This window comes from Nematolebias whitei, chromosome 12, assembly GCF_014905685.2.
Source record: "Nematolebias whitei isolate Nwh7 chromosome 12, NemWhi1, whole genome shotgun sequence".
Lineage (NCBI taxonomy): Eukaryota > Metazoa > Chordata > Actinopteri > Cyprinodontiformes > Rivulidae > Nematolebias > Nematolebias whitei.
The window spans coordinates 21190591-21203949 of NC_056509.1; the positions used below are offsets into that span (position 1 = coordinate 21190591).

Consider the following 13359-nt stretch of genomic DNA (forward strand, 5'->3'; position numbering starts at 1 on the left):
GACATTAGCTAAACATTTTATACATGTTAGCTAAACATATGATACACGTTAGCAGAAATATTCAAAACAAACTTATATTTGCGTTTCTAAGTCTTTAAGGTTCAATCCAAGTCTCACTGATAAATTGCTATTTTTTTAAATAAACATTATTATTTTTATTTTTTTAAGTTTTTTTTTACAAGGATATTGGGGGCCTGATGGAGATTGTCCAAGGGCCACTTTTGGCCCTCAGACCTTAAGTTGCCCACGTCTGCTCTAAGGGATACTCATTGGGTAAAATCATTGATTAAAACGTCAGCGTTCAGTAATAAACAGACATCAGTGACGTGACAGTAAATATTCTTTGGCATCCATCTTCTTGTTGCGCCATCTCCTAATCTCATCAGACATAAACAAATGATGGACATTTGATATAAAACATTTAAAAAATCATTTAGATCTACACTTTTTCTTTTTATTTCTGGGAATTGTTTGAAGTCAAGAAGACAATAATTATAGTTAAAACTACACACAAAACAAGAAAAAAAAAATCAAAGTGGAAACACACTGACTGACTGATATGCATGAAAATGGAGGAAAACTAATAATGTCAGCAATAAAGACTTAAAAAAACAACAATCAGAACATATTGTCAAATAAATGAGACATTAAATCAGCTGTACAACAAAAAGAAAGCGAACAGACAAGTTGAACAGAAGATATGTCACACACAAAATAAAATATTTAAAAAAGGAGAACATTGAGTAAAGTGCCAGCACAGATCTCCAAGTCCACCATCATCTGTCTTTATTTATCTTATACTCTTTTTTTAATTTTCCAATAAAAAAATAAACAACATGGTGAAAGTTATTTGAAAAGAAGGAGGAGGTTTCCCGTCGCACAAAGTCTGAAGGAGGTGTTTCTGTTGGACCGGCTGCTCCAAGCGGTCAAATATTCATGCGACTGAAACGAAACCGTCCAGAGAGACTGAACTTCTACTCTAACAGGACTTGCTCATTGCATGAATAAATGCACATCACTTCTCAACTCCAGGACTGAAGAGTCTTAAAATGCAGTTTTTGTCATGTTGCTACTGAAAAAAAAAATCTGTTGAAGTTTTCCGTCCACAAAAAAAGGACTAGAAAAAAAAAATCATAACTTATTGAAAAATGTTTGTTTTTTTAAACACTGACCCAAAAACACAACCAAGACAACTAAAGGAGTCATACTTGTTCACACTGCACCAAATCTTTAGCCTGGCCTCCCCCCTCTTATCTAATATGACAGTTTTAGTGTTCCCACGCACATGTTGATGATTCAGTTTATTACAGACTTTGAGGTAAAATAAAGACAGGAAAAAAATTAAACGAAGGCAAAGAAAAGCAATATCAGAGATTTTTAAACAATTACAGTTCAGGGAAATCAAAACAATGCATGGTACGTATGTTTTGGCCGGGTTTTGATTTAATTTTGCACACTTGAGTAGCATCTTTAATTTGGACACAGACGACCGATCGTTGATGAAGAGAAAACTGTTGAGACACACATCTGTTTCACGTCCTGCTGAGCACTGTCTAGTTTAGTCAACCCTGACGGCTGACTACATTCTTTAATAAAAGTAAATTCAATAAATAAATGGATAAATGAGTAAATAAAAAACACATAAATTGAAGACAGCTCCTTGCACACATACCTTACCTCATGTCTCGCTCATGAAAGCTACATTTAATGAACCCCTTTTAAAGCCAAAAAAAAAAAAATCATGTTTTGACTTCTGACCTTTCCCCACATCAGTTTCTTGAGGTCTTTCGCTTACACAGATGCCAGCACATCACATACACCTCACATGCATGCTCAGAATGGCCAAAATGACAGTGATCGTATTTTACAGGGTTACAATGGACAAGGTCATCAGAACTCCAAGGATTACACACCTCTTCACAGTCACTTGGGGTCATGTGGGGTGTTCAGAGTGATAACTCACACTGGCAAATGTCTTCAGCAGGGACTTCATAAAAACGTCCCGATGAAGTTGTACTGCATTGTCACTTTGTAACGCTTACAATAGTAAGTGGGCTTCTATAAGCCAGAGTTCTTTTGAAAATGATTCACTGACTCTGAGTCTTGAGTTCTCACAAGGTTTAGTCCTTTTTAAATCACAGTTGCCAATATGGTACTGTCAAAATGTTTTTGTTTCAAACAGTTTATGTATATCTTGTGAAATGACTTGTTTTCTATACATAGTATTCCTTGTCCTTGTCTTTCGGTCTCTTGCTACTGGAACTACCTTTGGCGCTACCGCTGGGTGTTTTATCCTTCACCACAGCGCCGTTGGTTTGCGCCGAGTTGCTGATGTAGTTACGTGTTTCATCCACCTGGTAGGATCCCTCATCCCTGTTCCTGTACTTGTACATGGCATAGAGGAGAATGAGGATGCAGAGAGCTGCAGCTGAGACAATGCCCACCACCATGCCCGTAGTACTGCTGGATTCCCGGATCACCTCCGAGACCCCCGGAGGCATGTGCCTCACCACATCAGGTATCGTGGGCAAGGCAGCAGGTACAGTGCGCAGCATAGGCGAGGTGATGAAAGGGTCTCTTGGCTTGGTGCCGTCCACATCAAAGGACGTGGGCAGGGGCAGCAGGACGATATCTGGCTGCAGGGGTTTTACCTCACGATTGTCCATTTTCCCTGCAGGCAGTTTAGGTGGCGTATCCGAGGGGACCGCTGCCGGCGGTGTGCCCCCGATGTCAGGCAGAGGCAAGGTGGGTATAGTCCTACCTGCCTCTGAGGCTTTGCTAGGCCTCAAGTCCTTGGCTTCCCACTTGGGCACGAGAACTTTGTAGCCACCTTCATAGGCCGATGTGGTCAAGGTCTTATCTGTTACCAGGGAGAAGGTGGTGTAAAAATCTTCATCGTCAGTCGGGGGCAGGCTAGAGTCGAAAGCTTCACCAGAGCCAAACCCCGAAATCACCATGCCATCATCATCATCATCATCATCACCACCATCACCATCATCATCACCACCATCACCACCATCACAATCATCGCTGCCTCGGTCCGAAAAGCAAGGTACCCCCGCCTCAGTGGCCATGGCCAAGGACTCTTTGGTGGTGTCGATAATGGTGAGGACGGGGCGGAGGGTTGGGGGGAGGGGAATGAAGGGTGAACGGGTGGATACAGAAGGGATGTCTATGGGGTCCTCGACTAGAATGGGAATGACTAGCTCCCCTCCTGCAAAACGAAAGAGACAGAAACAGAAGTCAAGAAAGTCCTCCACCAAGAAAGCAAGAAGCACTCAGCCACCAAAGAACCAGTAAACAAAGAACGTAAGAAGCAAAGCTCATATAAAAGGAAATGAAATAAGAAAAAAGAAAGAGAAATTTAGAGAACAGAAAGTACTGTAACAGTGCAAAAACAACAAAACTCAGAACAAAACAAGACCAAAACTGAAAGAAAGCAACAGCCATAAATAAAGTTTATATTGCATCAAAAGGCTTTGAGGGATGCACAAGGGTGAGCCACAATAAACTGACACGTCGTATTGAGTCCTACATATCCTACACGTCTACAGAGAGTAATAACATACATTTAAAATGTGATGCAGACTAGGTTTGGTATTTTTAATATGATTGGCGTCATATTTAGCTCCACCTAGTGATTCTGTACATATATCTATGTAAATGAGACTTTCAAGCTTTTCATGGCCAGTTTTTATCAGTCTTTCTAGAGGAAAATATTTTCTTTTAGTCCATAAAGAAAGAGCAAGCACCAAAAGATGGATAAAAAGAAGTCAAGATTTTAATATCTGTATGCCGTTCAAACACAACACTGTTTGGTCTGAAAGCAGGTTAACTAAGTTTGAAATGAGAAACAATGTGTTTCAGACTGTTCAGTTTTTTAACTCGTCTAACCTATATGGGCCAACGAATACAAACAGCTGCTTTGTCCGAAAAGCAAAGAAATATGACAAAATGCTATTGGAATGAAAGTGCTTGAACACCTTTTCAGATTACTGTGTATGTGTTACATCTCTATGGTATATTAGATACTGGAAGAACATAGCATTGTAAAGTCTCCTCATTATGTTTCTAATGCATCAGCTGATGTGTTATGGTCTCCAGGTTGCCAAGCAACAGGAGGTCATCTCAGAAATCTCCTATTATGACTATGTCAACTTTAAAACTTCACATCTACCTAATATACATGTCTTATTAAGACATATATGTGTAGGTTTGGACTTTACTTGAAGATGAGGAAAATAGAAGACTAGACTGAGAAAAGCCATAGTAGAGTAACTATTTTCTATTATAAGCATGTAGTCATGGTCTAGGTGGCAACAGAAGTTTGCCCATTACCACAGGCCAATGAGAGAAAGTGGTTGGTAAACGTCACATATGAAGTGGACTGAAGGGCCCTGGATTCTCCATCTGAAGCAGCAACAGTGGCTCTCATTGACGTAGATGAGTGACGATAATCGCGTCATTTTGTTCTCAGAGTAGCTTTGCCCGCCCCTTCTCGACACAAGACCCAGGGGGAACTTTTTCCTCACAGGAGTATGCACCAAGTATTGTGTGATGGGTCAGAAGTTTGTGGGCGTGTTCGTCAATGTGGAAATGCTCTTGGATATTCAGCTGTACGACTCTTCAAACACACAAATTAGTCAAATGACCAAAAACTCCTGGATGGAGATCGTGCCGACATTTGGAGTATGTCTGCTGGAAAGTGTGGCACTTCCTTCATGATAGATTTGTGGACAAAATGGTGGATACGGAGATGGAGTGGCTGGAAGAAACCCATACGGTGCTATACTGCAGCAGGAGGGGTTTCCCAGAAGCTCTGTGCCTGGGTCTCATGGACACTAGTGTGTCTGAAAATCATCATCCTGCAACCATGTGACTGTGCGTCGACTGCTCGGCTTCAGATGGAGTATGCTGGGCCCTTAAGGCATACGTAAGAACAGATGGCCACACCAACAAACCCAGGACGGCTATGTGATGGGATCGTGGCATATACCATAAATGTGCTATGGTATGCTGTAATTTTCCAACCTTCAATCCATTGCAAATGCAACATATGTGATGGAAACACTGTGAACGTATGGCATTTACCTCACAAGACTTAAGCTTTAACTGCAATAAGTATCCCAACACGTGGCAGAATATGAACAAGAGTTACAATACTCTAGTACGTAAAACGTGCCTTGATTAAGTGAATGTGTTTCTCTCAGCATTACTGGGCTCCCCTAGTTGCCCGAGCCTCTCGCCTTTTGACCCTACAGTTACCACAGTGGCATAAAGTCGCTGGGCAGTTCAGTGACACCTGAATGTTTGCTGACTGGAAGCAAAGTCTTAACTTTAGAAGGTATTTCAGTCTGAAACCAAATAAATCAAACTTCCTCACACTTATTTATCTCAAATTGTTTAACTTAGTTTTTAGTTAGACTGTGCATGAACACCTAGAGTCTGAAACGTTCAGATGTCTGTTGAAGCTGCTTTTCCTCTTGTCAAAGTGGCTTGTTATAAAATTTATTTACTTTTTATTAATAGTGCAAAGGCTCACAAACAGGGCATTATAAAGAGATGCAAACCTTTTGGAACAAAAAGAATAAAAACAACAAAAATGAGGAAAACATAAACAAACAAACCAAAATAATAAAAACAATAATAACGGCATTGCAAGAAGACCTCAGAGTTAGAGCAAACATTGTGATCAAACATTCACAACGTAAAGCCACAGATATCCAGAAAAGAGGATTAGTAGTAGGTAAACAGGTAAAAACCAAAGTCAGCTCAGAAAAATCATAGAAGCCTAAAAAGAACAAACAAACAAACAAACAAACAAAAAAAGAGAGAGATTTCAAAGGAAGAAAGCATACCATCAGTTTTGTCAACTTACATCAACAAATTGCCCGCATGATTTTGGCAGGAAGAAAAAAAAATTTACAAAAGAAAGTTGTGTAAGAATGCCTTTGGACAGGTTAGATTCTATTTAACAGTTTCTGATTGAATACTATATATGTGTGTGTGTATGTGTATATATATATGTGTGTATATTTTTTTAAATATATTTTCTATTTTTAGACAGGATGGTACAGGGAGGTAACGACACATACATCCACACATGACATGAAAACAATCCTCACCATTCTGTTCAGGATATCTTCTTTTTTTGTTCTTTTAAATGTCTTTAATATTCGTATATATAAAAAAAGAAATATGTACATCTATAGCTCCTACTTGGATTAATATATCTCCATAAATATGTACAGCCTGATCAGATCTCTTAATTATTTGACTTTAGCTCCACATGAGCTTGTTCATCGGTCGTGAACAAACGGGACTGTACAAATCTTGGACTGGACTAAAGGGAGGAAGGAGTGGGGGGTGGGTGAGACCTATGAACATACTAGGGAGGAAATGACATAAATGGGGGTGACTGTGTACATCAGTTGCCATGTCCATGTAAAGGCGGCACGAAGCGGTCGGGCGGCATTAGAGCTTTTGGCTGTAAGGAAGGGATGGGGATATACAAACAATGAGCATATACATGCCCATCTACAGAAGAGAACAGCACTCTGAACACTGACAAGTTTTACAAACCCTAAGCTGCAACTTCTTTGCCATGCACAAAAAAAATTAGACTGATTTGATCCAAATTTCATTAAGAGTGAGCTAAAGAACAGATGAGAATTAAAATAAAAAACAGTGTAGAAACAGATTTTTACAATAGTGGTTAGATCTACTTTGTGGGGGGGGGTCTTCTCTTTTTTCTCTATGATAACATAAAATCAAAACTGCATAAATTTGATGCCCAGTTTAAAATTAAAAAAGGCACCTTGTGTTGTTTGTCGATTGTGAATGAACTCATAGAGAAAAGAGGAAGCTTTAGTCTAATTAAAGGAGAAAATTCATCAAAACACTGGCAATTGTGATTCAGAACAATTTAGCAGAAAGTTAACAAATTGGACATTTTCAGGAAAATAAACCGATTCACATATATGTGTTTACATATATGCACAAATTAATACAGGTTAGCAAGCAAGAAAAAAAAAAGAAGAACGGCATTAAATTTCTCACACTATAAGAAACGGACAACCAGAAAGCACACACTGAGGCAGACAAGGAAAAGGCCGGGACAGTTTAGAGGCAAAATGTCACCACCTTTGAATAACTAATAATAACAACCTCTTTATTATTAGTTATTTTAATACATTTCTATTGTTAGTATCTTAAAGCACAAGACAGGGCGTGCAATCTGGATGTATGTCAAAAAAAGAGAGAGAGGGAAAATAGACATTTTTTCTTTCTTTGGATTTGAGTTTTACGGGAAGAAGTTGGGTTAATGCATGCTTCAGTAAGTTGCATTTAGGGAGAGTAAGATACAAAAAACAATACAGCAAGCCAGGGGACAGGTGAGGAAGGGGGTGGGGGGTAAAGAAGGGGTTTATGATCAGTAAAAGGCATCGCCACCAAAGGCTGTGGGGTACTCCCCTCAAGCAAACCATTCATTAGCAGCTAAAGGGGAAGAAGGTGCATTGTGGGTGATGTATAACCAACATTAAATGGTATTTAAGCCCATCACGTTCACTAATTAATCAAAAAGGTGGTGTTTTGTAATTAACCAGCTTTGTTCTCTGAAAGCTTTAGATGCTTTGTGTTACGTGCATCACCAACAGCCTTTGTTTGAAAGATAAACCTCATCCAGAGTTCCACAAGAGGGCGCAGGGTGGAGCGTTTCTTTATGCCTCTGCTAAATGTAGAGATGTGCACATTTATCTTCAAATACCAGGTTTAGGTTCCTCTTCTGTAGGTAAAACCCCAAGCCTGCTCATTTAGCAAACTGGATCTGAGTTCAGAGTGACATGTGACTGGTCACGGATATAGAACACGCTGCCATGATAATATTTCAATTACGTAACCTACGGTGGCCCTGAGGTGTAAATGAACAAAATTTGAAAAAACGGAATTACATTAAGCCAAACCAGAATTGGTGGTGGTGAGGGGTGGGTGGGGGTTAGAGTTTTTATTTTTATTTTCTTACTTTATTAACATAAAACTACGGAGGCCCTGAGGTGGTTTGGCACAATGCAATTCCTTTTTTTTTTTTCAAATGTGATTCCGGCCACTTCTGCTTTGGCTTAAAGTAATTCTGCTTTTTTCAAATGTTGTTCATTTTCACCTCAGGGTCACCGTAGTAACCTGCTCTGGTAAATAAACAACAACAGTGTAGCTCACTCCATCTCAGGCTTTATTTATCCAACTCCATCCTCGTTGTCCTTGTTGTCCCAGCCTTGTTTGCATCCTTTTCACTCCCATCTCTGCAAACAGCTTTCGGTAACTGTTCGCTCTACACTGTATCAACAGAACTCTCAGATGGGAGGGAGGCACTGCAGTTACGGGTCTCTAGTAAAGTCAGTGCAGAGGACCTTGATGTTTGTGGTAAACACTTTAATCCTGTGTAAGCTCGTGCACAAGCGTTGCTGCATATCTGAGGCAGACAAACACTGTGGCTACTAATGGGTTTGCTCTAACAGATTGCGTTTGTTTTTCGAATCCGTCAAGATGGATGAGGATTTTTACTCCCAGCCTCTGCCTCCCTGGCTGATAATTCTCATCGCCCGTGAGAGCTGCTGCCAGATACTTTGTTTTTTTTCGGTGTGTGACTAAAACGGAGCCCAGACTTCTGAAGAAGAGCGTCTTTGTGCCATTTGACTGGCCTTTGCATCAGTGAGCAAATCCCATTTTTTCAAATTAAACATAAAACAAACTTCATTTAAAAGCTCTTTCCGCTTTTCATCCCAGCTTGTAAGAAAGACGCTATCTGCTGCAGGCCTGCGTGGCCTTTTAAAAAAGGAGCTGAAGTAAATTTAGAAACTCTAAATGGCTGATTGACTGCCTCAGCAGCTTCAAGGCTACAGAAGCAAAAATCTCGGAGCAGCACTTTTTCTTCACTACACCCCATCCTTCTTTTTCCCTTCCTCAGTCTGATCCCCGTGTCCATCTTGCGTTTGCTGAGGCTTCCGATTGTCAATGAATCCAGACGGTGAGCAGGGGATTTGACAACGCCACATCATAAAAGCAGAAAGTTGGTGCACCGGCATCAACTGAGGCTGATGTGGGTCAATGGGATTTTGACGCAGCAAATTGTGGATGAGTCAGTGGTTCGGGGCCTCCTGAAATCCCATTGTGGTTGTGTGCATTGTGCCCAGAGGCCTGTTGAAGCAGATTCATTCACCCCTGCTTATTACAGGTGGTGAACTGATTACCAGAGGCTGCAGCACACACAGTTTCAATGTGGTCATGCTTACAGAGACACGACAGGGATTGTGTTGGTGTGCTCTGCAATGGCTGAAGTTTCCAAGAAACATGCGACACCTTTACCCCATTAAAACATTTTATCTTGCCTGTGCACACCCCGGCCAAAAGAGCTTCTCCCAGATGGGCATTTATTTCCTTCTAAAAAGTGAAGCGATGTTTAGCAAACCAGCTCCTAAAAGTGAAAAAGACAGAAGGAGAGAAGAGCCAGGAAGGCTGCGGCTCATTTGCAAGAAGGGTTGTCTTTCAGTCAAAACGGTTGGTGAGTCGATCACGGCTTTATCCAACATTTCCACAAGTCCACTGAACCCCACATAAACTGTGATCTGACAAACTGGAGTCTGAATGTGACCAGTAGTGTAAACACACTTTGAGTGGTCAGTAGGACTAAATAAGCACTGTATAAATACACTCTATTTCCCATTTACCACTTTCAGCTGAAGGAAGACCTCCTTTGGAAGAGTCCTGAAGTCACTGCAGACAGCTGCTAATCCTTCATCATATGGTTGACTGCAGCTTGGGGACAACTTGCCCCTGTGACCCCATCAGTTTGTGGTAAAACAGCACCGTAGCGCTCTGTGGGATAATCTCCAGATTGATCTCCCTTCTGTGAAGCGACGGCGGACTCAAGCCATAATCAACAACAAAAGAAACTCACAGATCCATTTGTGTTTTCACCACCTTACAGTTTTACTCTTCATTCACCGTAATGAAGAAATGTTGCACCATGGCTTCAGTCTGACGTTAATGTGAGTAAGAGATCCCTAACGGTGCTCATCCACAGCCAAGGAGATGAGGAGACATTTATGTTTTTATCATTCATATTTAGATGTTCCATTTGTTTGATCTGTGCTCCATTTGATCAAAAGCTGAGGGTAATGGTGCCTGCAGGATCATTTATGGCCGGTTTGGTGAAAAAAATGGCCTTTTTAATGATGCACTTAACTTAACATAGACTGCAAGCCGCCCTGGAGGAAAACTGCATTGCTGGTTGATGTTCAAAAACAGAAGTCTGAAGCAACTTGCTTGATTTGTATTTGAGATCGACTACTTTTAAAGCACAGCAGGAGCTAAATCCACGCAAAATATTGGAGTTGTTTCTAAAGCATTCCACTCACATGTTTGGTGTCATCCCTCAACCATAAATCTGCATTTAATCCTAATGATTTGATCAAACTTTTAAGATCTCATCACTGTACGCCATAATTACACATTTAAAAAAAATCTTTGATAATCATCTTTTCATTCCAGGAAATGGCCTGAACAGACTTCTACCCTTTTGCCTCATTTGATATGCATGGAACTGGGAGGACGTAGATTATCCCTGCCTTGACTTGCACCACTCGCCTAGCTGTAGCTGCTCATAATCAACCCTGCTCTGACACGTTTTACTCTTCATCTATGTAATCAAACAGCTAATGAAGTGTTGCTAATGTTAGATAAACTTTACTCCACACCACCGGCTCTGACAATCCCCACTCTGCAAGATGACATAATTCAGTTGGTTTGTATAAAACTCCGACTGTCTGAACAAAGAAGACTTTGGAGCTTTGGTGGCCCTGACAGCTCAAGGATGAAAAATGTTTTAGCCTATAAAGATGTGATCTGTTGGGACTGAGGTTCTGCCTCAAGTGGATGAGTTTAAATACGTTGGAGTTTTGGTCATTCATTCAACCTTTATTTAGACAGGTTAATCCCATTGAGCCTCGGGGACTCATTTACAAGAGAGACCTGATTTTTTTTTTTTACTCATTCATTCAATTTGAGTTGAATGAGTCATGAGTGAGGGAAGAATCAAGCGTGAGTTCGACAGATGGATCTGTGTGGCTTCAGAGATACAGTAGTCCCTCACTACTTCACGGTTCATTTATCACGGACTCGCTCTATCGCGGTTTTTCAAACTACGATTGAACATGACACACAACTGACTGATTAATGGATGAGCCACACGATCGGCATGGACTTTTTATTTAAAATAAATTATCTTAAACTATTTAACACCTCCTGTACCTGTGTGCAGCCCATACCGCAGGAGAAGCTTCCTCCTGCAGCTGATCAGCTGATCTCTGTGCAGAGCAGAGAAGTGGGCGTGGCCAAGAGTGCTTGCAGGTGGCAGAGAGCAGCGGAGGCAGGGAGCTGAAATCATGACATGCTGTGCTCTTTTAGAGCGTTTAGAAACATTGTTTAGAATATTGCAAGAGTGTGGGTAGGGTTTAAAACACCTTTATATATATATATATATATATATATATATATATATATACACAATATATACATACACACTAAAATAAACTACTACTTGTACTACTATTCCTACTTTGCAGTCTTTCACTTATCGTGGGGGCTTCAGGGTACAGATCCCCCACGATAAACAAGGGACTACTGTATTGCCAAATTTACGCCGGTTCGTTGCTGTGAAGAGGGAGCTGAGGTGCAAAATGAAGATCTCTGTTTAATGGCTGGTGTACATTATTACCCTTTCACAAATTCTGGATCTGAGTGAAAGGACAAGATTGCAGATACAAGCAATCGAAACAAGTTTTCTCCGCAGGGTAGCTGGCCTCTCTCTAAGAGATAGGGTGAGATGTTCAGTCATCTGGGAGACACTCAGAGTGGAGCCTCCTACACTGAGGAGCCATTTAAGGTGGTTTGGTCAACTGGTAAGGATGTCCCTGAAGAGGTTTTTCGGGCATGTCCAACTGAAAGGCGACTACGGCAAAGACCCAGGACACACTGGAGAGACGTGTGTCTCAGCTGGCATGAGGACAACTTGGAGTCCTCGCTGGAAGAGGTCACTGTGGAAAGACATGTCTGGGCCTCCCTGCTCAAGCTGCTGCTCTCTAATAATGAACTATAAATTCGCTTGTGGTACAATTTCCTCCTGGCAGACATTTTGACGAGCTAAAGGAGAGTTGCGACCAACAACAACAATAACTTTTTCATCTTTTATTAATTTAAAGATGATGCCTCTCCCTGATAGGACCTCTGGGCACACGTAGAGAAAATAAATTAAAGACTTGGTTAATGTTATCAGCCACACCTGTTCGTTCGCAGCTATAAAATGCCTGCTGTGACACATTTCCACACCTGCGCTCAATATCCGTGAAAATCTGACTTCGTTCGATCGTCTTCTGAGCCACAACAACAACAACCACATTAATAAGGAAGAGTTGTAGCCACCTGTGCTGCGGAAACAGATTTCAACCTCATTTTGTTACTCTATGCACACCAGTTGCATGTGTTACCATAACGCAGGTAAATATTAATCACCAAATGTCTCTGATTGCACCGTGCTGACTCATTACACTGTTGATGCTGTCAATTAAATCTTCACTGAAGTTCATTCAGTTTCTGCTGAAGTCTGACTCCTGACCTGCAGGTGCATGAGCGGTTATTGTTCAGAGGAGTCTCGCTGCGCGCTCCTTTGTTTGCCCTCCTGTGGAACTCTCAGAGGACGGGGGTAAAAAAAAAAAAAAAAAGGGCAGGGGGTGGGGAAGGTGAGGTTTAACAGTTTTATTAAACAGACAGACGCACGAACAAGAAGATGCTGCGGGGGAACACCGATGGGGCTTTTTTGGACCCACTGTGCGTGCCCCACCCCCCCACAGCATGCGCCACTGACATACTAGAAGCCAGGTGGGGGGTAAGCCTGAGATATATGCGTGGAGAAGCAGCAGCAGGTAAAATTGACAATAATCATGCAGAAGCTGAGGAGGATGAGGGATGGAGTATTACAATAGTTACTGTTTAGTGCTGGAGGTGGGAGTTGGGGGGTGGGGGTGGGGGCGCAGGTTAGGAGGGAGCATGCCACAAATGCCTTCTACTTGGAGCAACAGATAAAATAGAAAAACAGATATACTTTGTGGCAATAAAAGTCTTTTTATGCCATCTGCATTCAAACAGACATGTATATGCAGAGAGGCCAAAGGAAAGTCTGATTTGGGATGAAGGAGGAGGTTTTGGGGGTGAAGGAGGTTAACACTCGCGAAAGGGAAGGGGGGGGGGGGTCATTCTTTCACACACAACTTTCTCAAGACAGAATGGGGTTCTTGACAAAACCAA

The 13359-nt window shown here is 41.4% G+C and overlaps 1 protein-coding gene across 1 annotated transcript in view; it reads right to left on the bottom strand.

The window, feature by feature from the left end:
• Positions 1-1504: 1504 nt before the first annotated feature.
• LOC119418450 (neurexin-3b) overlaps positions 1505-13359 on the bottom strand; it is a 528753-nt gene continuing 516898 nt past the window's right edge. The window contains exon 22 of the mRNA XM_037685736.1: positions 1505-3214. Within this exon, the coding sequence (XP_037541664.1) occupies positions 2214-3214 (1001 nt within the window). The 3' untranslated portion in view covers positions 1505-2213. The remainder of the gene's footprint in view (positions 3215-13359) is intronic.